The 27,425-nt window shown below is 41.8% G+C and overlaps 1 protein-coding gene across 1 annotated transcript; it reads left to right on the forward strand.

Annotated features, from left to right (window-relative positions):
• Positions 1–8,317: 8,317 nt before the first annotated feature.
• On the forward strand, positions 8,318–9,241 carry Vmn1r113 (vomeronasal 1 receptor 113). Its single transcript, NM_001166716.1, has one exon. It carries the CDS (start codon positions 8,318–8,320, stop codon positions 9,239–9,241), a length of 924 nt encoding a protein of 307 aa, NP_001160188.1.
• The last annotated feature ends 18,184 nt before the right edge of the window (positions 9,242–27,425 follow it).

The following is a 27,425-nucleotide window of genomic DNA, read 5'->3' on the forward strand; positions in this document are numbered from 1 at the left end:
GAAAATATGTAGATAGAGAGTATAGCAGAGACTGAAGGAAAGGCCATCCAGAGACTGTCCCACCTGAGGATTCATCCCATATAAGTTACCAAACCTAGACACCTTTGTGGATGGCATCCATCCTTTCTGTGCATCCAGAAAGAGGCTGGTATGGCTGTCTCCTGAGAGAGCCTGCCAGAGCCTTACAAATACAGAGACAGATGCTCAAAACCAATCACTGGACTGAGAGTGGGGTCCACAATAGAGGAGTTAGAGAAAGAACCAAGGAGTTGAAGGGGATTTCAACCCCACAGGAAGAACAATATCAATCAACTAGTCCCCCAAGACCCCTCAGGGACTAAGCCATCAACTAAGGAGTACACAAAGCTCCAGCAGCAGAAGTTGCAGAGGATTCCCATCTGGATTGACTAATGGTCCCTCCCTGCTAAGAAGTTATCCGCAGCCATAGAGTTCTTGCAGGAACAGTTGGCAGCCGGACATATTGAACCTTGTATGTCTTCCTGGAATACCCCTATATTTGTCATTCAAAAATGAAGTGGCAAGTGGCAGATACTACAAGATCTTAGGGCAGTCAATATGACCATGGTCCCCATGGGGGCCCTACAACCTGGACTCCCCTCTTCAGTAGCCATTCCCAGGGAACATGTCAAATTAGTCATTGATTTAAAAGATTGCTTCTTTTCCATCCCTCTTCATCCTGAAGATTGCAAATGCTTTGCGTTTAGCCTTCCCATAGTCAATTGTGTCGGGCCCTCCCCCCTCCCCGTTTTCAGTTGAGAGTTCTCCCTCAAGGCATGACCAACAGTCCCACCCTTTGTCAAAAATATGTGGCTCAAATAATTGACCCCTTCAGGATGTCTTACCCTGATTCATATATCATACATTATATGGATGACATTCTTCTTGCAGGGCCTGATGAGGGTCAGTTATATTGTGCTGGTCAAAAATTTATTAATGCCCTCCAGAGTCAGGGACTCCAAATCTCCCCCGAGAAAATTCAGATTCACCCCCACATTTGTTTTGGGGCTTTGAATTGTTTCCTAATAGGATTCTCTCCCAAAAGGTTCATGTAAGGTGGCATTCCTTGCAGACTCTTAATGATTTTCAACGCTTGTTAGGAGATATTAACTGGCTCTGCCTTTACTTAAAACTTACAATGGGGGAGCTAAAACCTTTGTTTGATATTTTGCATGGGGACTCAGATCCGTCCTCCCCACGTACTCTGACCTATGAAGCACAAATATCATTGGACAAGGTAGAACAAGCCATCAATGAACAAAGCATTGGATATTTTCCCCCAGATCTTCCCCTCCAGTTCCTTGTTTTCCCTACTCCCTTTTCTCCCACTGGTCTTCTGTGGCAACTTAAACTCTGTTTTGGGTCCATCTGCCGGCTTCTCCCTCTAGGGTACTGCCCACATATCCTCTGCTGGTTGCCCATATTCTGCATCTTGGCAGGGAAGCTGCCCTTAGGCTTCTTGGCAAAGATCCTGATATTATTGTTCTCCCCTACAATACCTCCGAGTCCAGTGGCTAATTGGAAATAATGATGATTAGGCAGTTAATTGCACCTCCTTCCAGGGTGTGATCGATAGCCATTATCCCGCTGATAAATTGGTTCAATTCCTACATAGGACACCTGTGGTTTTTCCAAAAAGAACAAAGTCAGCCCTGATTGCTGGGGCCGAGGTAGTCTTTACCGACGGATCCTCCTCAGGTATAGCTGCCTTCAGCATTGATTGGGAGGTCTCACGTTTTATGACAGACTTCTCCTCAGCGCAGCTTGTTGAACTGGCAGCCATTGTTAGGGTGTTTGAACTCTTGCCTGAAACCCCTCTTAATTTGTATACAGATAGTGCCCATGTGGCTGCCTCTGTCCCCCTTTTAGAAACTGTTCCATATATCCGCCCCTCTACCAATGCTTCCCCGCTGTTTGCTAAACTTCAAAAATGTATTCTTGCCCGCAATTTTCCTTTTTTTTTTTTTTTTTTTTTTTTTTTTTGTTGGCCATATTCGTGCCCATTCTGGACTGCCTGGGCTGCTGTCTGAAGGCAACAATGTAGTTGATCGGGCCACCCAGGTAGTGGCTTCTGCCTTAACTACCACCCCTCTTGCAGCTGCTCAATAGGCCCATGACTTACATCATCTTAATGCCCACACCCTGAGACTTAAAAATTTTCCGTCACCCACTAACAGGCACGACAAACTGTTCAGCAATGCAAGGGCTGCCTGACCCTTTTACCTGAGCCACATGCGGGGGTCAACCCCCGAGGGCTAGTTCCTGGTGAGTTGTGGCAGATGGATGTCAAACACTATGCCACCTTCGGAAAGTTAAAATATATTCATGCCTCTGTTGATACTTTTAGTGGTTTCATCTGTGCATCTTTACAAACAGGGAAAGCAACTAAACTTGTTATCAGTCATGTTCTCTCCTGCTTGGCGGTTACACCTCAACCCAAGATCCTCAAGACAGATAATGGCCCAGGATATATTAGTTTCAGCTTTAAGCAGTTTTCTGCTCAGATGGGCATCAGGCATATTACTGGCATTCCCTATAACCCCCAAGGCCAAGGCATTGTAGAAAGGACTCATCAAACCCTCAAAAATATGCTCTTTAAGTTGCAGTCTGGGGGGGGGGGAGGACTTCTATATCCTCAATCTGGCAACTTCAAGACCCTCTTGAATCATGCACTATTTGTCTTAAATTTTCTTACATATGACACTGTAGGCAAGTCTGCCGCAGATTGCCTTTGGCACCTTTCAACTGCCAACGATTATGCACGAGCTATGTGGAGAGATCCCTTGTCCAACAAATGGCAGGGTCCAGATCCGGTCCTTATATGGGACAAAGGACACACTTGTATCTATGATTCAGGGGCCCAAAATGCCAGATGGCTCCCAGAGCGCCTAATAAAACCATACAATTCATCCAGGGAAGAAAAACCCTGAGAAACGCTTTCCATTTGTGCTTACTTACAGAAAACCAAAAGGATGGCCCGAGAGACGTCTCGCCTGACCCTTTGGACCTGAGTATATGTTCTTCTGCTACAAAGTGGGTCACAGGTAGAGAGTGCAAATCCCTACTAACTATACAATTATACATGGCAGGTTCTTAATGAAGCCAGGGACATAGTTAATGCCACCTCCACGATTGGAATCTCTCCCTTGTGGTTGCCCCTAGAGGTCGACCTGTGTAAGCTAGCCCTAGGGGCTAGAGAGATCTGGGGCACTCCCAGCCATTTCATGCCACAGGCTCAACCCATTACTACACAACAAAGATATAGTACAAACCCTGGATGCTATAATAAGTGGGCCAGATCCTTCTTAAGTCTCACCCCAGTTTACGTCTGCCCTGGCGACCATCGAGATCGGTCTCTGGGAAACAAGTGTGGTTATAGACCTAGCTATTACTGTGCCTCTTGGGGCTGTGAGACTACTGGAGACCCCTATTGGAAATATTCCTCTTCCTGGGACTTTATACAGGTTAAGAGGCGTAATCCGCCTAAGGGGCAGCCCTATGCAGACCCCACCACCTATAACAGACATTGTGATTCCTGGTGTAACACCTTGCAAATCACCTTTACTGAAGCAGGGAAGAAGTTCACTTGGGAACACTCATGGGGAGCAGAATGGGGCCTTTGTGCCTATGTGGGGGGAAGAGACCCCTGCCTCTCCTTTAAAGTACAATTAACAAAAGCAGGGAAGAAGCTGGGAAGAAATTCACTTGGGAACACTCGTGGGGAGCAGAGTGGGGCCTTTGTGCCTAGGTGGGGGGGAAGAGACCCCTGCCTCTCCTTTAAAGTACAATTAACAAAAGCCATCCTGATCCAGCCAAAGGTGGCAGTAGGGCCTAATCCCACTATCCATCCAAAATCCTCAGGGAAGTCCCCTCCTCACTTGCCTGTTACGCCCAAAGCCCCCTCTGATACTACGTTTCAGCCCACCCTTCCTGCTGGGTCCCCCTCCTCCTCAGAATTAATTTTAGAGATGGTAAATGCTTCAATTACTGCTATGCATGCAGCTAATGCTACCCAATATGATGAATGTTGGGTGTGTTTTTCTCCTCAACCCCCTTTTTATGAAGGAGTGGCAATATTTGGATCGCTTGTTGCAACCAATGATACCAATAAGCTTGGCTGGCACCCCAAGAACAATGAAGGGCTCACACTGAGTTAAGTGTTAGGGCTGGTCCTGGACCTTTTGGGGCCTTCCATGTGCCCCCCTCAGGCCTTGCTAGAAGTTTGCAATCAGACTACTGTTTTGAACGCCACTTTTTAATACCTTGGGGCCCCTAATGGTACTTACTTAGCATGTTCTACTGGGCTTACCACCTATGTGGTTGTCCAGACCTTTTTAACCAACAAAGATTACTGTGTCTTGGTTCAACTTCTACCAAAGTTAACAGTGTACCATGCAGAAGATCTCCTCTGGTTTTGGGAAAGAGGCACTAACCTGCCCCGAGATAGGAGAGAGCCCATTACTATGGTAACCCTAGCATTAGTCCTTGGTTTGGGTGCTGCAGGCGTGGGGACTGGTATTGCCTCCTGGGTCTCCTCCCAGCAACAGTCTGCCCAGTTCACCCAGCTTAGCCTCACTGTGGACAAAGACATTCAGGAATTTCAGAAGGGTTTAAAAATTTAAAAGATTCCTTGGTCTCCCTGTCTGAGGTAGTGTTACAAAATAGGTGAGGCCTCGATTTCGTGTTCCTGCAGGAGGGATGGCTCTGCACAGCCCTCAAAGAAGAATGTTGCTTTTATTCTGACAAGACCAGCTTAGTTCAAGATAGCATAGAAAAGGTCAGAATTAGTTTAGAGGAAATAAAGCACAACAGAGAAAAACAAGAATCCTGGTATCCTGGTATCAAAATTGGTTTGCAACTTCTCCCTGGCTCTCCACCTTGCTCCCCAGCCTTTTGGGGCCCCTCGTGGGTATTTTGTTGCTTTTGTCATTTGGCCCCTGAGTTTTTAACAGGTTAACCAGTTTTGTTAAATCACAGATTGATTCTGCCTTAAATAAACCAGTTGCAGTCCACTACCATCGGCTAGACATCCGAGGCTCAGCCGAAGACCTCTCTTCTGCTGATGCTGAGAGAGCAGTTGGCCTTCAGTTCTCCACCCTTGCTGCAGGCACAGAGCCTTCCTGGTTCTGTAAGCTGTGGAGACGTCAATGATGGGGAGGGTGACCTCTGGCTCCTAATAGTGGCTGAGGGCCATAAGCTGTGGAGTTGCCAATGACAGGAATATTGTAGTGCCCAAGCCAGATGCACACCAACTATTGGCTTCAGGTTGACTCCATGCCGGGATTATTGTGGGTCCACTGCCTGGGACCCATCACAACTACAAAAGGCCTGATTAAGCCATTGGAGTAAGACATGATGTCACCCGCATGGCCTAAGACAGAGGCCCTGCCCCACGAGGATTTGAAAAGGCCTAATTACTGTGGTGCTGGACTAGGGTGCAAGCCACAAAGCCTGAGACAGTCTCTCCACCCACCCTCTTTTTATGGCCACCCCCGAACTTTAATAAAGAAAAGAGGGGGAGATGTGGAAGACCACACTGTGGGAAACCAGACCTTCAACAGCTCCCTCCCTGAGAATAAATTGACCCTTTGTTGGGAGCCGAGCCACCCCCTCCTTCACACAAGGCTGATTGTGAGAACCAACTGACCCTTCTCTTCCCCAGACACCTGGGGCTGTTTGGGCAGAACCAGCATCCAAAGATAAGCCACAAGATGTTTCAAGCCTGCACTTAGCATCTGCCCCAGATGTCCCTCCCTCTCTCTGTGGTTTGATCATTCCCCCTCAGACACTCCGTAATTTCTCTCACTGTGTGCTCCATTAAAGTAGATCTTGACAACCCTGTGCTTCATCTCGCTCCCTTTTCTCGCCCGTTTCTAGTTCAGGCTTGGTCCCCCTTGACCTCCGAGTAACTGGGTCCGGCGGGTCAGGATAATAAATGTCAATTAGCCAATACAAATTTTACAGATGAAATCATGGATATGTGCTTGCCCTAGACAAACATAAGGTATCTGAGCAATTAAAGATACGTTATTGTTTCTTTTTGTCCTATTTCCACATATATCCCATTCTAAATGCTGGTATTTTCATTTGTAAAAATATTATACAGTGATATCTTAATTCTCACACATGAAAGTATAAGTTCATTGTGCCTGAGACAATATTGTTGCAGGCTTAAATATCAATAAATGTTTGGAACATACAATTCTTAGATTTATAACCTGAATTTTTACTTTTCATCATTGAAAATCAAAACTAAATCCGTAGTTTTTTATTATACCTAGAGCAGACATGAGTTGGAGCTATCTATTTCTTAATGATTGCTCAATCCATACCTTTGCTTGTATGTCCAGGATTACTTAATTAGAAATGAAATTCTCTAGATACTACCAAAGTGTATTTGACCTGTGATAAGGATTCATGGGTATATCAGAAAACAAGGCATGATCTACCTGAAAATAAGTGGATATGGGAATAACACGAGGATTCAGGTGGGAAAGACCAGCTTCAGTTAATAAATTCGTCATTTATAAATGTCCTGGGTCCAACATGGGAAAAGTTGTAATGAAGCAACTTCCTGGGAAATTACAGAATCTGAATGACACATTGCCAGTTTTCTTGGAGGACTTGGTGTCAGAATAATTTTGTAGAAGTGAAATAGTAGGGAGGAAAGTACTCTGTAGAAACTCACATAATGAGTCCCTTGTTCTACCCTGGAGCACCCCAATTCACATCTGACTACAAGATCAATTCAGAACTTAGATTCTCCCAAAGGAAACATGAAAACCCTTCCCTAACTTCTGCCCAGGTACTCATTAACATCTAACAAACTCCTAGACATCATCAGTAAGCATCAGAAAGGAATGGAGATTTGCTCTGGGGATAAATGATAAATAATAGACTCTCTGAAGGATGTCATGTCCCGGTGCCCTATTATTTTATGAGACTGGAAACCTGGACTTGTTAGGTTACCTTCACAGCATTGCATGGAGAATAAGAAACCATTCCGAATTTCATTGCATTCTTTCTCAGGCAAAGAGTGACACAGAGAAGTTCCTCAATCAAGGCACTAAGAAATATACTTCTACAGGAGTTGTGCTCTGCAGCTGGCCTTCAGATGAGCATCTTCATCCTGACTGAGGCTCAGACGGTGGGATTCTTCCAACCATAGACTTCTGCTTAAAATTCTTTTCTCTTTTCTTCAGTGAAAATTGTCTTCTGAAGCCAACATGAAACATTATTTCTTTTTGAAGTCTGCAATTTGATTTAAGTAGGTTAATATTTTGCTTTCATCTCAAAGAAATGTCTGTGTCCTAGATTAGTAATTAAGTGTAACATGTATGTGAGATGTTGAATTTTATCTGGTAGCTGGAGACCCTTGTGTTCCTACAGAAAATATATAAACAAGTAAAATGCAGGCTAAGCATTAGCTTGCAAAGGGTATAATACTGTTGTGTTAATAATTTTCGAGGGAAGTTGGAGATGACACAGCTAAGACTCTGGCACCTGACATTTTAGAACAAAAATTAAGGTGGGAAAAACTATGAATAAATGAAACTTGTTAGCAACTTGGGTTTTTTTTTCACATGGCGTACACATATGTAAGCCTATGTTCATCTGTGTGATCAGAAGACAGTTGACTCTATCAGAAATATGTGGTGGCTTTTGTGTGTGTGTGTGTGTCTGTGTTTGTGTGGATGAATAGTATAAAATTTTCTCAAAAGCCAACATCTTAATTTTGTACAGCAGAATTCAGTTACACAACTTTATTATTATGTACAATCTTACATGTTATTCCCATACACATTATTTTTAATATGTTACTATAACATAAGGATATTCAATTAATTATTTTTATGTTGCATTTATATATTCTTTTATTTTTTATTGATTAAGGTACATCCCATTTGCAGCTTTCCCTCCCTGCTAATTGAATTCTGATGATGGATTCATAAATTCATACTAGACTCTTTACTGTCTGTATTCATATGCAAAGCCCATGGAGTGTTAAAATGTGTGTTATTGTGCTCTTGACCTACTGAACCAATAAAGATGTAGTTGCAATACAAAATGTATCTTGAGTCAGGTGTAATTCAATACGTATAATATTTTACTTGAGTTATTATACATGCATTGTTTTCCCTGCAATTTACCTGTAACTATGTGTAACTAGAATACTGTCTCACTTATCAAGTGAAGGAATTGTCACAAATCAATTGGTAAGTGTGGACAATAGAACAGAGACCCACAGAGAGTAGTGTCCTATCTATTCATCAATGTAGGATTGGGAAAAGCCCTCTCCATGTCTGTTCATGGTAACTCCCTGAAAACCACTGAGGAAGTGGCTCTTCAGATTCTCTTGCTTTGCCAGTTTGGGGTTGGGACCGTGGCCAATGTCTGTCTGTTTGTCCATAATTTCTCTCCAGTCTTGACTGGTTCTAAACAGAGACCCAGACAAGTGATTTTAAGACACATGGCTGTGGCCAATGCCTTGACTCTATTCCTCACAATATTTCCAAACAACATGATGGCTTTTGCTCCAAAAACTCCTCCAACTGAACTCAAATGTAAATTAGAATCCTTCAGTCACCTGGTGGCAAGAAGCACAAACTTGTGTTCCACCTGTGTCCTGAGTGTCCACCAGTTTGTCACTCTGGTTCCTGTTAATAGAGGTAAAGGTAAACTTGTACTCAGAGCAAGTGTCACAAACATGGCAAGTTATTCTTCTTACAGTTGTTGGTTTTTCAGTGTCTTAAGTAACATCCACATTCCAATTAAGTTCAGTGGTCCACAGATAACAGACAATAACACTGACTCGAAAAGAAAGTTGTTCTGTTCCACTTCTGGATTCAGTGTGGGCATTGTCTTCTTGCAGTTTGCGTACGATGCCACATTCATGAGCATCATGGTCTGGACCAGTGTCTCCATGGTACTTCTCCTCCATAGACATCACCAGCGAATGCAGCACATCCTCACTCCCAATCAGAACCCCAGAGGCCAAGCTGAGTCCAAAGCAACCCGTACTATCCTGATGCTGGTGTTTACATTTGTTAGCTTTTATCTTCTAAATTGTATTTGTATCATGTTACATGCCCTTTTTATGCATACTCATTTCTTCGTAAGGCTTGTCAGTGAGATTTTAACTGCGGTCTTCCCCAGTATCTCTCCTTTACTGTTGATCTTCAGAGATCCCAAGGATCCTTGTTCTGTGCTCTTCAACTGTTGAAAATCAGAGTGGCTAAAAAATGCTAAATGCAAAAGACAGCTTCACTAATACCATTAAGGACTTTATTCCATAAATATGTATTCAACATTTTGTACGAACAAGGTGTGGTTCTCACTGCTGTAATTTTAAAAGAATAAGGCTATACACATTTGTTGATGTGAAATGATTTCTGTTTGGAATCTGACTGACATGGTAAGTGAGTTATTCACCACCCTCTGTTCTCTTGTATATAACTGTATTCTGCTGCAGGCTGGTCTAAAACTGATGCAACCCATATTCCCTAGACAGTTTAATGTGTTAAATGGTCCTGATCAAACGCATATTCTCGCTCCTTCTTAATTAATACTTTAAACTTCGGATAAGAACAGAATCCATCTCATATTTCCCTATTTGAATAAATGAGAGTGCTTTGCTATGATTAAATATTTTCAAGGATGAAATTTATATAAATAGTAAATATATTGCATGTCATTCCATTTTATTTAGGAGATATATGCTTAGCTACCTTGGGTCCTACTCAAGTGAGAGTCAAGCACTGAAAATCAAAACTTTGTGCTCTCTACAGCAATACAATCTGCTGATCACATCAAGAGTAAATAGGAAAGAGGTAAAAACAGCTCACGCTCCGAAACTTTCAGAGATTTAAAGTCACAGGACCAGGGAAGATACCAGATTCCACATTGGAGATCTTCTTCTGAAAGACCTTGGTAAAGACTTCATTCTGGGCCATGGTGAAATTGTTTTCCAATCATCACAAACACCTACCAATCAGACAGGAGACAAGACATATCAGAACAATGGGGAGGCAAAGTTGTCACTCCATCTGTCAGTGGCTTTCTCAGTCACAAAATTACTTTCTCAGAAGATTAAAATCAAGCATCTAATATTTTCAGCTACCTGAGAATGACCAAGGCAAGAAAGACCACAAGATAAATATCTGGAGTGGTTATAGCTCTCAGTGTGATGAAACTTATAATCTGACTTGTGGTACTTAGTCCTATGAACAAAGAATATTTTAGCATTCATTTTTTTGGTTCATGTGTATTGGGAATGTATGTATTTGTGGGGATTCCCTCCTCTTAAGGAGAATAGGTGTCATACCTCTAGAGCTTTAGTTACAAACTGATGTAAGTCTACAAATATAGTTTCTCAGAATCGAGCTCTGATCCAATGTAAATGTGGACAGGGTTCTAACCTGCTAAGCCATCCCTCGAGGCCCACAATGAGAAATTTATCCAATACACTTAACTCTTCACTTCCAATCTGGGGGAGTAGGAAATCGTAATATCAGCTATGTTGAAAGAGCTTGAAATAATAGAATAGGAACCAACAATTTGTATGTTCTATATTGAGGAATAGATTTGCACTGAGTTATGAAATTAATACTGAGACTCTTCATGTACATTTTCACAGACCTCTACCAACAATAAAACTGACAATCCCACGGCACCAAGTCTTGATCATAACACTGGCCATAATAAGAATCAGCAAGACAGCTCAGCAGCTAAAGTACTCACAACTTAGAAATGATTATCCCAGGTCCTACCTAGTGGAGAGAACAAAATCCTACAATTGTACTCTGCCTTCCTCAAATCTGTGCTTGAACATGCCCACACACCGAAAAGAAAAAAAGTGTACTTTATAAGATCAGTTTAATCAGTTCAGTGAATCCTATAACACTGATCTCTGCCTGTTAATCTGTGTATCCCCTTACTTCTAAGCATTTTGGGATACTTTGTTGGGTTCTATTATCTAACACCTGTCCAACACTTTTTTCAGTTCAATAACTTCCAACAAACTAACACCCAGTAGTAAAGGAAAAAGTTAGAGAGGAAAATGAATCTAGACCTCTTAATGCTACATCCTTCTTAGATTAAGTGGGATGTGAGGGCTGCAAGCAGAACAGAACTCCATAACAGCATGAAGTTCTTGGGGCCATGCCACACCAACACTCGCCCATGTGGCTGTGTTAAGCAGTGGGGTGACCACATTCCCTGAGTTCTAAAGCCATTGGTCATTCCTACTGCAGGACCCTTGGCAATATTTGGACATCAGGAAACAGGAAATGAAAACTACATTGGGATTCTAACACCTATTAGAATGGCCAAGATCAATAACACAGGTGACTGCTCATGCTGGCAAGGATGTGCAATAAGGGAAAGGCTCACCCATTGCTGGTGAAAGTAAGAACTTGTACAGTCACTATGGGAATAAAAATAGAGATTCCACAGAAAGAAGGCAATAGATCTATCTCACCACTCTTGGATATATACCTGAAGGGTACTTCATCCTACTACAAGGACATGTGATCAACCATGATTTTTGCTGCTCTATTCATTCACAATATGAATGAATCTGTAATCAACCAAGAAGTGTCAACAAAAGAAAGGATAAAAATTATGGCACATTAGCACAATGGAGCAACACTCAGCTGTTTAAGAACAGGCATCATGATGTTTGTAGGAGAATTGCGATATGTATTCACTTATACAAACATTCCTCTTACCTGGATTTGCTTGATCAGCTGATGGAGCTCTGTGAGAAGCTCTGCAATTCGATAATCAGCAGACACAAGGGCCATGGGATGGGCCTGTGAAGGGCATCTGGTCAGAGAGGGGGAATGAAGGGAAAGCTATCATTGCCTGCTATGGGTTGGACGGTATTTCTGCTATGTAAAGTCCTGGTCCATGAATGACCTATTTGGAAATAAAAGATGAAAGCCACAAGTAGAATAAAACCTTTAGGAGTGACTGTGTCCTTAAGAGAAGCAGCAAACACATACAGAGGGAAGACAGCCATATAATCACAGAGGCAGAGATTGGAGTGATGTGGCTTTGAACTTGAGAGTTTTTACTTGGCTTTCAGAGTAGCCAGTATGATAGCCAAGGACCACCACACTCTACTTTAAGTAAGAGTTTATGTGAAGATGGTTTCCAAATCAAAGGAACATTATTTTCTTACTAGAGTGGAAAGATAAATTACACACACACACAAACTTGCTCATAACAAAGTAAATGTATTATAGTGGTATTGTGATGAAAATAAAATGTTTTTATTTAACAAAAAGTAATCCGGGCAGTGGTGGTGCATGGCTTTAATCTCAGCACTTGGGAGGCAGGGGCAGGCAGATTTCTGAGCTTGAGGCCAGCCTGGTCTACAGAGTGAGTTCCAGGACAGTCGAGGCTATACAGAGAAACAGAGTTTATCACTATCATCACAACCACCAGCATCAATATCATGATCACCACCAGCAGCAGCATCTCACCATTCCCATTTTACCATCCTGATCACCATTCCCATAACCACCATTACCATCACCACCATTATCACATTTTTCACCATCATCACCATCACGGGCATCGCTATTATCAATCACCATCACTTATACATAGTTATTAGCCATTAAATAAATAATAATCAACCTACAAAGGAGATTGATACGTAAAAATGTTCTAGTGAGGGACACAAGGATTTCATGAAAGGGGGAAAGAGATTGGCTCTTCTGAGTGGACTAGGGGGATGAGTTGGAAAAGGGCCAGAAGTGCAAGGAGACATAGGGTTGAGAGATGGAATTAAGAGAAAGAGCTGGAATTGGGGGGCATATGAGAGATGTTATGAAAACCTATGGCAGTGGAAATTTCTAACATATATGAAAGTGATCCTACTGAAATTTTCTAATAACTGAGGATACAGAGTCCCAACTGACCACCTCTTTTCAACTAAGGGGTCTTCAAGTACAGAGACTGTAGTGCATTCAACAGACTTGTTGGCCAAAGATGTCCCATAGAAATGCCAACCAACCCCAGGCTGGGGCTGGAGAGATGGCTCAATGGTTAAGAGCACTGGCTTCTTGCTCTTCCAGAGGACGTAAGTTCTATTCCCAGCAACCATATGGTGGCTCACAACCATCTGTAATGGGATCTGATGCTCTCTTCTGGTGTGTCTGAAGACAGCTACAGTGTACACATATAAATTAAATTAATAACTCTTTATTTAAAAAAACACCCAGGCTAACATTAATTGTTTGCTCTCCAGAAACTGACAGTGGGATACCCTTACCTAGGACAACACCCATAAACCCCCTCAATATGGAGAAATTGAGCTAATACCTACATGGAGCCTTCACTCCTAGAGTCTTTGGTATGGAAAAGTACTCTGCAGGCTACCAAAAGAGACACATAAACAAAAACTCAACCACAAAATTTTTGGCCTAAATTCCTCCCTGCATACAAGATAAGTTAATGCAATGCTGGCATGGAACTTGTGGGAGAAGCCAACCAATTTCTGATTTGTTATAGACAGAGCCCATACACAGCACTGTCAGGCTACCAAGTACAGGAATTAGATAGTCAACATACCTATGGTAAGAACAAATACTACCTGTCTAAGAAATAAAATAAAATCATTGATAGAATGACTTTTAATGGTATTTTGCTATATTCATAGATCAGTGTCCTATTCACTTATCATCAGAGAAGATTCCTCCTACGACAGACAGAAACAGATTCAGAGACTGACAGCCTGGCATCATGTGGAAAGAGAGTCCTCAGAACACACAGCTCTAAATGGAATGTCTTTATCAAATCTCACTTCTCAGAGCTCAGGGAACTCTGAATAAGAGGAGTCCAGAACGAGTGTAAGAGCCATGGGAATGAAGGACACCAGGAGAACTAGACTCACTAAATCAACTGAGCAAAGTGAATATGAATACACAGAGACTGAAACATCAAGCATGGGCATACAAGGGTTTGCATCAGATTACCAGCATATATATTAAAGCTTTCAGCTTAGTATTTTTATCGAACACCTGAGTGTGAGAATGAATGGCTCACTGATTACTATGCCTTCTCTCAGGGTTCATTTTTTTAAACAATTTTTTATTAGATTTTCTTTCATTTACAATTCAAATGCTATCCTGAAAGTCCCTTATACCCTCCCTCTGCCCTGCTCTCCAACCCATCCACTCCTGCATCCTGACCCTGGCATTCCCTTGTATTGGGGCATATAATCTTTGGGGCATATGTACTTTGCTCTGTTGATTTAGTGAGTCCAGTTCTCCTGGTGTCCTTCATCCCCATGGCTTTTACACTCTTTCTTGACTCCTCTTCTTAAGAGTTCCCTGAGCTATCTATGAGAGGCGAAATTTGATGGAGACATCCCATTTAGAGCTGTGTGTTCTGAGGACTCTCTTTCCACATGATGCCAGGCTGTGAGTCTCTGAATCTGTTTCTGTCTGCCTAAGGAGGAATCTTCTCTGATGATTAACACAACAGCGAATAACACACTGAACTTTGAATAGGGCAAAATACCATTGGAAGTAATTTTATCGATGTTTTTATTTATTTATTTTTTTTAGAGAGGTAGTATTTGGTCTTACCGTGGGTATGTTGACTATCTAATTTCTGGTTCTTGGTCACCTGACAGTGCTGTGTATGTGTTCTGTCTATGACAAATTAGACATTCATTGGATACTCCCACAAGTTCCATACCACCTTTACATTAACATATCTTATGTGCAGGACAGATTGTAGGCCAAAAGTTTTGTTGCTGTGTTGGTGTTTATGTGTCACTTTTGGTAGCCTGCAGAGTACATTTCCATACCAAAGACACTAGATCTAGGAGTAAAGGCTCCATGTAGGTATTAGCTCAACTTCTCCATGTTGAAGGAGTGTATGGGTGTTGTCCTAGGTAAGGGTATCCCACTGTCAGTTTGTGGAGAGCAAACCATTGTCTTAACATCAGCCTAGTTTTTAAAAAAAAAAAGATTTATTAATTTAATTTATATGTGTACACTGTAGCTATCTTCAAGACACACCAGAAGAGAGCATCAGATCCCATTACAGATGGTTGTGAGCCACCATGTGGTTGCTGGGAATTGAACTCAGGACCTCTAGAAGAGCAAGCAGCCACTGTTCTTAACCATTGAGCCATCTCTCCAGCCCCAGCCTGGGTTTGGTAGGCATTTCCATGGGACGTCTTTGGCCAACAACTCAGTTGAATGCACTAAAGTCCCTGTACTTGAAGACCCCTTAGTTGAAAAGAGGTGGTCAGTTGGGACTCTGTACCCTCAGTTATTAGAAAATTTCAGTAGGATCATTTTCATATGTGTTAAAAATTTCCCCTGTCATAGGTTTTCGTAACATCTCTCACATGCTCCCCATTTACAGCTCTATCTCCCTACATCCCCTCTCTCAACCCTATGTCCTGTTCCAACTCATCCCCTAATCCATTCAGCATAGCTAATCACTTTTCCCCATCTATGAAATCCATGTGTCACTCACTAAAACATCTCTATGTATATCAATCTCCTTTGTACCTTCATTATCATTTATTTAATAGCTATGTATGTATGTATGTATAAGTGTCCACAGTCCTTTCTTCCCACAGAGACAAGAACGACACAGACACCAAGTTGGGTTCATGCAATAGCTTCTTCTTTTACTCCTTCTTGCAGCTTTTCTTACAACCTCTCTCCACTTAGGCAAGGGCAACAACAACAAACCTCCTATACTCACGAAGACTGACCTCATTTAGCTCCACCCCACCTCATCCAATCAGAATTCACACACGCTCCAGGCATGACCTCAGGTTGGCCACCAATAGCCTGACAGGTCTGGATCATGAGGAACAGCCCAGCCTGGCAGGCAGCCCACACATGCAGCCTCACTGTGCATGCTCGGGCAAGGCAGTAAACATGTGGGATTCACGGAGCCTGACAATGGTCCAGGGCGCCATCTAGGTCCATGTGACCACACCTGCTTCCCACATATAAGTGAATACATACCATATTTATATTTCTGGGTGTGGGGTACCTCACTCAGGATGATTTTTTTTTCATGATTTTTTTTTCTAGCTTCAGTCATTTTCCTATAAACATCATGATGCCTGTCCTTAAACAGCCGAGTACGGCTCCATTGTGCTAATGTGCCATAATTTTTATCCTTTCTTTTATTGTGACTTCTTGGTTGTTTCCAGGTTCTGGCTATTATGAATGAATAGAGCAGTAACAATCATGATTGAGCACATGTCCTTGTAGTAGTATGAAGTGCCTTTCAGGTATATATCCAAGAGTGGTGAGATAGATCTATTGCCTAATTTCTGTGGAGCCTCTATTCTTATCCCCATAGTGACTGTACACATTCTTACTTTCACCAGAAATGGATGAGAAATTCCCTTACTGCACATTTTTGCCAGCATGAGCAGTTGAAAGACCCCAAGAGGAGCCCCTCGCTCAGGCCTCAGGACAATAGCGGACACTCAAGAAAACAGGATAGACCAACCTTGATGTAAACCACATGAGGCTTTATTCGGGAAAGCCAAAGCTCTGGGGATGACTCATATCCCACACAGGGGTAAAGGAGTCGACCTCGAGGGGAAAGAGGTCCCAGTTTTATAGGCCCTCAGGGGAGAAAGGAGAAGAGGGGAGTAGGGGATTTCCAGATCTAAACAATGTCTATTCTCAAGAAATGGGTATGGGAGGGGTACAAGGAAAGAGTCTGGTACAGGTGTAGCAACTCAGGATTGGCCGGGCTGTGGTTGCTGGGGAGATTTTCTGACTCTTTCTCAGCAACCAATATCACAAACACCTGGCAATGGGCTTCATCAGTGGGCACACACATGGGTTCAAGGAATGGTCAAAACATTGGCAGACACAGGTTCAAGGAGTGGCCAGGGCATTGTGCACCTCTATTTTTCTAAATCAGTGAAGCTAGTTCTGCTAACAGTGACATCTATCTTGACAATTTCAGGGCTTCTGTGACCTTTTACATTCTGTCAGGATCTTTCACAGTCACCTGTGTTATTGATCTTGGCCATTCTAATAGATTTTAGATAGAATCTGAAGGTAGTTTTCATTTCCTCTTTTCTGATGTCCAAATATTGCCAAGGAATGACCAATGGCTTTACAACTCAGGGAATGTGGCCATCCCACTGATTATCACAGCCACATGGGTGAGTCTTGGTGTGGCACACCACCAAGGACCATATGTCATGAGGACTTCATGCTATTATGGACTTCTGCTCTGCTTGCTGCCCTCATATCCCTCAATCTAAGAATTCTATGAAATCTCTTAGGGGGATTTCAGAATATCAATAATCATATTTCTGGCACTCACAATAATAATGCTTGACCTATTACAGGCATTGCTGCTGGAGCTGATCAATGAATGATTCAATCACTACACTAGAGTATAACTTACAGATGTAGATTGTGAGCCATGACCACCACTCCTAGTAATCACTTGCAAAAATAAAATTGTTAGTGAAACTATGTTGAGATGTTTCCACTACTGGCTCTGATGTCAAAAATCTTAGGGAACAATTAGAAGTTCAGAAAGGCACACTCCTACTTGCTAAGCTAGAACCTTTTATGGTCAGGGAACAAGAACAATGGCAGCACTGGCTGATGTGACTCTCACTGAGGCGGCACAGGTGGTGATAGATTTCTTATACCCATTTTTGTCCTCAGCCTTCTGATATGCCTCATTAAGAATTGCTGATGAGTAGATATGCATCCTGAGGATTCAAAATCGACATGATTGATTTTTATATAAAAGTTTGGATTTGTGATTCCTTTAAGCTTTTTCCAGATTATTTTAAAGATAAATAATAAAATACTTGTTCCTTTCTTTGTAATTTCTGCCTGCCAGGAAGAGAAACTTGATGAGAAAACTACCTTGCTTGTGTACACTTTGTGAATTTATAATAAGTTGCTTACTTATAAATGTACCTAGGTTATATGCCAGCAAGATTTTGATGAAGGGACCCTGGTATATCTGTCTCATATGAGGCTATGCCAGTGCCTGGCAAATGCAGATGTGGATGCTCACAGTCATCTGTAAGATGAAACACAGGGCCCCCAATGGAAAAGCTAGAGAAAGCACCCAAGAAGCTGAAGGGGTCTGCAACCCTATTGGTGGAACAACAATATGAACCAACCAGTACTCCCAGAGCTCGTATCTCTAGCTGCATATGTAGCAGAAGATGGCATAGTCAGCCATCACTGGGAAGGGAGGCCCATTGGTATTGCAAACTTTATATGTCCCAGTACAGGGGAATGCCAGGGCCAAGAAGTGGGAGAGGGTGGGTAGGGGAGAAGGGCAGGGGGGGGAGGGTATAGGGAACTTTCGGTATAGCATTTGAAATTTGAAATGTATATAAAGAAAATATCTAATAAAAAAAAATAAAATAAATAAAAAACCAAATGTGCCTAGGTGTTTGGGGATAATTTGTTTTCTTTGCCTTTACTATATAATGTTATTTTTTGTAATGGTATTGGGGAACACACTGTTTTTCATAATCATTTACTAGAAGAAATCTAAAACATACTCACATTGTAGTTTTATACTGCTTGAAAATTTTTGCTGGGATATATAAGCTATGGAAGAAGGAATAAAGAGTGGAGAGCTGAAAGATGTTCTTTTCATACAAGAACTATATGTATGTGTGTATATGTCTAAAGTTTGTTTGAGTGGAAGTTTGGAACAAAGTTCTTTGAGCAGAAGTATCTTTATGTATGCATATATATAAGGCTTGTCTGAGTGTGTGTTGGAACTTGCTCCATCCACCAATTGTTTTTATATATGTAAGTGTGTGTGAAAGGCTTGGAGCTTCCTCTAACCATTCTATGTATTAATGTGTATGTCTGTCTGAAGGTCTGTATGCGTGTAAGTTTGTATGAATGTATGTATGTATGTATGTATGTATGTATGTATGTATGTATTTGTATGAGTTATTGGACTACTTTATTTCAGCCATGCAGTGTGTGTGTGTGTGTTTGTGTGTGTGTGTGTGTGTGTGTGTGTGTGTGTGTGTGTACTGAGGCATCATCTTGCTGGATTTTTCCTTTGATGTATATAAGGTGTCCTCCATCTCTTTTCATAACTTCTGGTTGAAAGTCTGTTTTATTAGATATTATAGTGGCTAGGCCAGCTTGTTTCCTGGGTCTGTTTGCTTGGAAAACCTATTTCCAGTCTTTTACTCTGAGGCAGTGTTTATTTTTGTTGCTGAGCTGTATTTCTTGTATATAGTAAAATTATGGATTCTCTTTGCCTATCTACTCTGTTTTTATTGGTGACTTGAGTCCATTGCTGTTAGGAGATACTAATGCCCAATGATTGTTATTCCTTGGTGTTTAGTTGTTGGAGGTGTTATTATGTGTATATGATTCCTTTCTTTTGGATTTGCTGTTCAATGATTAACTTCTTATGTTTTCCTGGGTATAGTTAAACTCCTTGAGTTGAAGTTTTCTTTCTTATATCCTTTGAAGGGCTCTATTAGTAAATAGATATTGCTTAAATTTATTTTTGTCATGGATTATGTTTACTTTTCTATCTATGGTGGTTGAACATTTTCCTGGGTTGATACTGTGGTCTCTTAAGGTCTGAAAGACTCATGTCCATGCCCTTCTGGCTTTTAGAGCCTCACTCCATGGTAGCATTAGCCCTTGCTTGCGTCTGGCAGAAATTTTGCCACAATGCTTTCCATTCAATATACATTCCCATATTTGGAGCCACAGCTTTTATCACCGTTGTCCAGTCCCCAGGAGTCATTGCCAAGGCCACAAGCCTTTCAACTTGTACTACAGTGAAATTAGCCCTTACTCCATAGTTACGGACCGACTCGGCAAGGTCTTTAATCTATATATACTCTACCGGAGCGTGAACATGCCCACCCTCGGCTCCTTCAAAGACCGGAAATGCCTGTTGCATCTTCCTTTATTCCTCTCTTGGAATGAACGAGTCTGCACATTGCCTCTCTGCGCAGGGCTGACACACTACACAGGGCGGGGGCTTCGCATAGGGCGGAGGTGCACTATGACCTTGAAGCCAACAGCCCGGAGGCCGAGCAGCAAGCTGGCCTTCTCCAGCTGCTTTTGGCTTTTTTCTTGACTGATTAGCTCACATTTTATCTGGCTGGTACTTTTCTCTCTCATAACAAGCTTTTTCCTCCTCCGAGTCTGTTTCCTCAGAGGGGCTACGTTCTTCATCTGATTCTGAGCTACTAAGAGCTAGCTCCTTAAACTCATCTAGCAACGGATATAGGCTCCCTCCTCTAGGGACCTCTGCTGATTGATCTTTTTTCTTTTGTTTTTTTCTCCTCCTTTCTTCTTATCTCTCCCTGGGTATCCTTCCCCGACATTATCTTCTCCTCAGGTTCAAGACCTGTGGAGAGGCCTGTATGCTTATTTGGTGCACCATGTTTCCCCTTTGCTCCTACTTTCTCTCCCTGCACTGCCTCTGATAGGCTTTCTTGAATTTCGTCCAGAATTTTCTGCCCTGCCTTAACTACTTGTTGACATTCCTCATCCTTTAAGCATGATCTAATCAGCTTCCACAATGGCATGGTTTCTGCTTTAAGTTTGCCGTTCTCCTGCTCCCCAACTAAATCTCCCCCCGAGTTTCTCCCAAGAGGGGATAGTTAAGGACCCTGAGCACGCAAACCACGGTGCTATGCGATCTATCTCTTTTACAAAGCCTTCTAGTGTCTTGGTGGAGACTTTCAAGCCACGCTGCCTCAGGACCGACCGTAAGGTGGTCACCACAGAGTGGAAGGCTCCCACGCTATCTTCTTGCCTTTTTTCTAACCTTGCCTGACCTCGACTGAACACCAGTTAGCAATTCCTCCTGTGGAAACTGTACGCAATCTAAATAAAAGAATGAGCCCTGTGAAAGGGAACAGAAAGGCTTCTAACGCTGGAGAAAGTTCAAGGCCACACGTACCTTGCAGAGCTGTATTGTCCCGTAGTTCTGAATCTGCCCCGTGTGAAACGGGGGTCTCCTTTCAGTGCCTGGTGATGATATAGTTCCCGGGTTATCAGCATCACTTCTTGTCCTTGTAATGTTTCGCCAGCAAAACACACTCGGACAACCAGATCCTTCTACAGCAAAGCTTTATTGCTTACTTCTCAGGAAGACCCGAACCCGGAAAATGGAGCTGCTAAATACCCCTCTGTGTGATGTGTCAGCTCTTGATTAACTGCTCACTATCAGCCCAGATGATGCCACGGGACAGGCAGGGCACAAGGAATGGAAAAATACCCTAGCACATTGCAGAATATATGTTTACCAGTTAGAACACTGGATATCAGCGCCATCTTGTAATGGCGATTGCAAGGGCGGCTCCTCACAAGAGCCTCTAATGTGAAGTCATGTATAATTCTAAAAGGTCTACCCTATATGTTACTTGTCCTTTTCTCCCCTTCATCTTTTAAATTTCTTTATTTGTTATGTACATTTAGTGTTTTATTATATGGTGGCAGGATTTTCTTTTCTATCCAATCTATTTTGGTTCTTGTAGTTTTATAGTCATCTCTTTCTTTAGGTTAGGGGTGTTTTGTTCTATAATTTTGTTGAGTATATTTTCTGTGCCTTTGAGCTGGGGTTCTTCTTCCTTTATTTCTATTATTCTTAGTTTTTGTCTTTTCCTAGTGTCCCAAATTTTCTGAGTGTATTGTATTAGAATCAATTTATTTGACATTTTCTTTGACCGATACAGCAATTTCTTCTGTTGTATCTCTGATGGCTGAGCTTCTCTCTTCTTTCTCTTGTATTCTGTTGATGATGCTTGTGGCTTGTAATTCTATTTTCTAGGTTTTATTTCTTCAGGGTTGGCTCCTTTTTTGTTTTCTTATTACGTTTATTTCCATTTTCAGGTCCTGAACAGTTTTATTCATTTCCTTCACCTGTTTGATTGCATTTTCCTGTATTCTTTCATATTTATTTGTTTCCTTTTTAAAGGCCTGTTTGATCCTGTCTTCCTGTATTTTAAAAAGATATTTACCCCTTACCGTTCAGAGCAGCACCGGGGTAGCTGGGGCGCACAGTCGTCTGACTACTGCCAGCTACCCACAACACCTGCCAAGCGATCTTAAGACTTCTGGTGAGTGGAACACAGCATCTGTTCCAATCCAATCACGCGGGACTTGAGACTGCATTAGTTAGGAAAGCAGAAAACCCGGTCTGAGTAGGGGCACAAGCCCCCCTCAGGTCCGAGCAGCACCGGGGTAGCTAGGGCACAGAGTTGTCTGACTACCGCCAGCTACCCACAACACCCGCCAAGCGATCTTAAGACTTCTGGTGAGTGGAACACAGCATCTGCTCCAATCCAATCACGCAGGACCTGAGACTGCATTAGTTAGGAAAGCAGAAAACCCGGTCTGAGTAAGGGCACAAGCCCCTTCAGGTCCGAGCAGCACCGGGGTAGCTAGGGCGCACAGTCTGCTGACTACTGCCAGATACCCACAACACCAGCCACGAAATCTTAAGAATTCTGAGGATTGGGATCTGCCCGGCGTGGGAGCGCTTTGCCTGAGCATCAGCAGCAGACATCTTGGTTCTGGGATCCTGCCGAGTGTATCCTGCACAGGCAGGTGACCATTTTCCTGGCCAGAGGATAGGGACCTGACCGGCGCTGGAGCGCTATGCCTGAGCACTGGCAGCAGACATCTTAGTGCCGGGACCCTGCCAAGTGTATCCTGCACAGACATCTTGGTTTCAGGACCCCGCCGAGTGTATCCTTCACAGCTCCAGAGAATACCAGAGGGCGAAAGGAAAACTTAAGAATACTACTAACAGAAATCAAGACCACTCACCATCATCAGAACGCAGCACTCCCACGCCACCTAGTCCTGGGCACCACAACACAACCGAAAAGCTAGACCCAGATTTAAAAGCATATCTCATGTTGATGGTAGAGGACATCAAGAAGAACTTTAATAACTCACTTAAAGAAATACAGGAGAACACTGCTAAAGAGTTACAAGTCCTTAAAGAAAAACAGGAAAACACAACCAAACAGGTAGAAGTCCTTAAAAAAAACAGGAAAACACATCCAAACAGGTTATGGAAATGAACAAGACCATACTAGACCTAAAAAGGGAAGTAGACACAATAAAGAAAACCCAAAGCAAGGCAATGCTGGAGATAGAAAACCTAGGAAAAAAATCTGGAACCATAGACGCGAGCATCAGCAACAGAATACAAGAGATGGAAGAGACAATCTCAGGTGCAGAAGATTCCATAGAGAACATCGACACAACAGTCAAAGAAAATACAAAATGCAAAAGGATCCTAACTCAAAACATCAAGGAAATCCAGGACACAATGAGAAGACCAAACCTATGGATAATACAAGTTGATGAGAATGAAGATTTTCAACTTAAAGGGCCAGCAAATATATTCAACAAAATTATAGAAGAAAACTTCCCAAACCTAAAGAATGACATGCCCATGAACATACAAGAAGCCTACAGAACTCCAAATAGACTGGACCAGAAAAGAAATTCCTCCCAACACATAATAATCAGAACAACAAATGCACTAAATAAAGATAGAATATTAAAAGCAGTAAGGGAGAAAGGTCAAGTAAGATATAAAGGCAGACCTATCAGAATTACACCAGACTTTTCACCAGAGACTATGAAAGCCAGAAGAGCCTGGACAGATGTTATACAGACACTAAGAGAACACAAATGCCAGCCCAGGCTACTATACCCGGCCAAACACTCAATTAACATAAATGGAGAAACCAAAGTATTCCACGACAAAACCAAATTCACACATTATCTTTCCACGAATCCAGCCCTTCAAAGGACAATAAGAGAAAAGAAGCAATACAAGGACGGAAATCACGCCCTAGAACAAGCAAGAAAGTAATTCCTCAACAAACCAAAAAGAAGACAGCCACAAGAACAGAATGCCAACTCTAACAACAAAAATAAAAGGAAGCAAAAATTACTTTTCGTTAATATCTCTTAATATCAATGAACTCAATTTGCCAATAAAAAGACATAGACTAACAGACTGGCTACATAAACAGGACCCAACATTCTGCTGCTTACAGGAAACCCATCTCAGGGAAAAAGACAGACACTACCTCAGAGTGAAAGGCTGGAAAACAATTTTCCAAGCAAATGGTCTGAAGAAACAAGCTGGAGTAGCCATTCTAATATCGGATAAAATCGACTTCCAACCCAAAGTTATCAAAAAAGACAAGGAGGGATATTTCATACTCATCAAAGGTAAAATCCTCCAAGAGAAACTCTCAATTCTGAATGTCTACGCTCCAAATGCAAGGGCAGCCACATTCATTAAAGACACTTTAGTAAAGCTCAAAACACACATTGTACCTCACACAATAATAGTGGGAGACTTCAACACACCACTTTCATCAATGGACAGATCGTGGAAACAGAAACTAAACAGGGACACAGTGAAACTAACAGAAGTTATGAAACAAATAGATCTGACAGATATCTACAGAACATTTTATCCTAAAACAAAAGGATATACCTTCTTCTCAGCACCTCATGGGACCTTCTCCAAAATTGACCATATAATTGGTCACAAAACAGGCCTCAACAGATACAAAAATATTGAAATTGTCCCATGTATACTATAAGACCACCACGGCCTAAGGCTGATCTTCAATAATAACATAAATAATGGAAAGCCAACATTCACGTGGAAACTGAACAACACTCTTCTCAATGATACCTTGGTCAAGTAAGGAATAAAGAAAGAAATTAAAGACTTTTTATATTTAATGAAAATGAAGCCAAAACATACCCAAACCTATGGGACACAATGAAAGCATTTTTAAGAGGGAAACTCATAGCTCGGAGTGCCTCCAAGAAGTAACGGGAGAGAGCACATACTAGCAGCTTGACAACACATCTAAAAGCTCTAGAAAAAAAGGAAGCAAATTCACCCAAGAGGAGTAGACGGCAGGAAATAATCAAACTCAGGGGTGAAATCAACCAAGAGGAAACAAGAAGAACTATTCAAAGAATTAACCAAACGAGGAGTTGGTTCTTTGAGAAAATCAACAAGATAGATAAACCCTTAGCTAGAGTCACTAGAGGGCATGGGGACAGCATCCTAATTAACAAAATCAGAAATGAAAAGGGAGACATAACATCATATCCTGAAGAAATCCAAAATACCATCAGATCCTTCTACAAAAGGCTATACTCAACAAAACTGGAAAACCTGGATGAAATGGACAAGTTTCTAGACAGATGCCAGGTACCAAAGTTAAATCAGGATCAAGTTAAGGATCTAAACAGTCCCACATCCCTTAAGGAAATAGAAGCAGTCATTAATAGTCTCCCAGCCAAAAAAGCCCAGGACCAGACGGGTTTAGTGCAGAGTTCTACCAGACTTTCAAAGAAGATCTAATCCCAGTTCTGCACAAACTATTCCACAAAATAGAAGTAGAGGGAACTCTACCTAACTCATTCTATGAAGCCACAATTACTCTGATACCTAAACCCCAGAAAGATCCAACAAAGATAGAGAACTTCATACAAATTTCTCTTATGATTATCGATGCAAAAATCCTCAATAAAATTCTTGCTAACTGAATCCAAGAACACATTAAAGCAATCATCCATCCTGACCAAGTAGGTTTTATTCCAGGGATGCAGGGATGGTTTAATATACGAAAATCCATCAATGTAACCCATTATATAAACAAACTCAAAGACAAAAACCACATGATCATCTCGTTAGATGCAGAAAAAGCATTCAACAAGATCCAACACCCATTCGTGATAAAAATCTTGGAAAGATCAGGAATTCAAGGCCCATACCTAAACATGATAAAAGCAATCTACAGCAAACCAGTAGCCAACATCAAAGTAAATAGTGAGAAGCTGGAAGCAATCCCACTAAAATCAGGGACTAGACAAGGCTGCCCACTTTCTCCCTACCTTTTCAACATAGTACTTGAAGTATTAGCCAGAGCAATTCGACAACAAAAGGAGATCAAGGGGATACAAATTGGAAAAGAGGAAGTCAAAATATCACTTTTTGCAGATGATATGATAGTATATATAAGTGACCCTAAAAATTCCACCAGAGAACTACTAAACCTGATAAACAGCTTCGGTGAAGTAGCTGGATATAAAATTAACTCAAACAAGTCAATGGCCTTTCTCTACACCAAGAATAAACAGGCTGAGAAAGAAATTAGGGAAACAACACCCTTCTCAATAGTCACAAATAATATAAAATATCTTGGCATGACTCTAACTAAGGAAGTGAAAGATCTGTATGATAAAAACTTCAAGTCCCTGAAGAAAGAAATTAAAGAAGATCTCAGAAGATGGAAAGATCTCCCATGCTCATGGATTGGCAGGATCAACATTGTAAACATGACTACCTTGCCAAAAGCAATCTACAGATTCAATGCAATCCCCATCAAAATTCCAACTCAATTCTTCAACGAATTAGAAAGAGCAATCTGCAAATTCATCTGGAATAACAAAAAACCTAGGATAGCAAAAGCTCTTCTCAAGGATAAAAGTACCTCTGGTGGAATCAGCATGCCTGACCTAAAGCTTTACTACAGAGCAATTGTGATAAAAACTGCATGGTACTGTTATAGCGACATAAAAGTAGACCAATGGAATAGAATTGAAGACCCAGAAATGAACCCACACACCTGTGGTCACTTGATCTTCGACAAGGGAGCTAAAACCATCCAGTGGAAAAAAGACAGCATTTTCAACAAATGGTGCTGGCACAACTGGTTGTTATCATGTAGAAGAATGTGAATCAACCCATTCCTCTCTACTTGTACTAAGGTCAAATCTAAGTGGATCAAGGAACTTCACGTAAAACCAGAGACACTGAAACGTATAGAGGAGAAAGTGGGGCAAAGCCTTGAAGATATGGGCACAGGGAAAAAATTCCTGAATAGAACAGCAATGGCTTGTGCTTTAAGATCGAGGATTGACAAATGGGACCTCATGAAACTGCAAAGCTTCTGCAAGGCAAAAGACACCGTCAATAAGACAAAAAGACCACCAACAGATTGGGAAAGGATCTTTACCTATCTTAAATCAGATAGGGGACTAATATCCAATATATATAAAGAACTCAAGAGGGTGGACTCCAGAAAATCAAATAGCCCCCTTAAAAGATGGGGCTCAGAGCTAAACAAAGAATTCTCACCCGAGTAATACCGAAAGGCTGAGAAATACCTGAAAAAATGTTCAACATCCTTAATCATCAGAGAAATGCAAATCAAAACAACCCTGAGATTTCATCTCACACCAGTCAGAATGGCTAAGATCAAAAATTCAGGTGACAGCAGATGCTGGCGAGGATGTGGAGAAAGAGGAACACTCCTCCATTGTTGGTGGGATTGCAAGCTTGTACAACCACTCTGGAAATCAGTC

Source organism: Mus musculus, chromosome 7, assembly GCF_000001635.26.
Source record: "Mus musculus strain C57BL/6J chromosome 7, GRCm38.p6 C57BL/6J".
In the NCBI taxonomy this organism is placed as follows: Eukaryota; Metazoa; Chordata; class Mammalia; order Rodentia; family Muridae; genus Mus; species Mus musculus.

What these genes read in the sequence shown, in the direction of transcription:
- Vmn1r113 (NM_001166716.1), top strand. Translation starts at nt 8,318, where the DNA reads ATGTCTGTTCATGGTAACTCCCTGAAAACCACTGAGGAAGTGGCTCTT.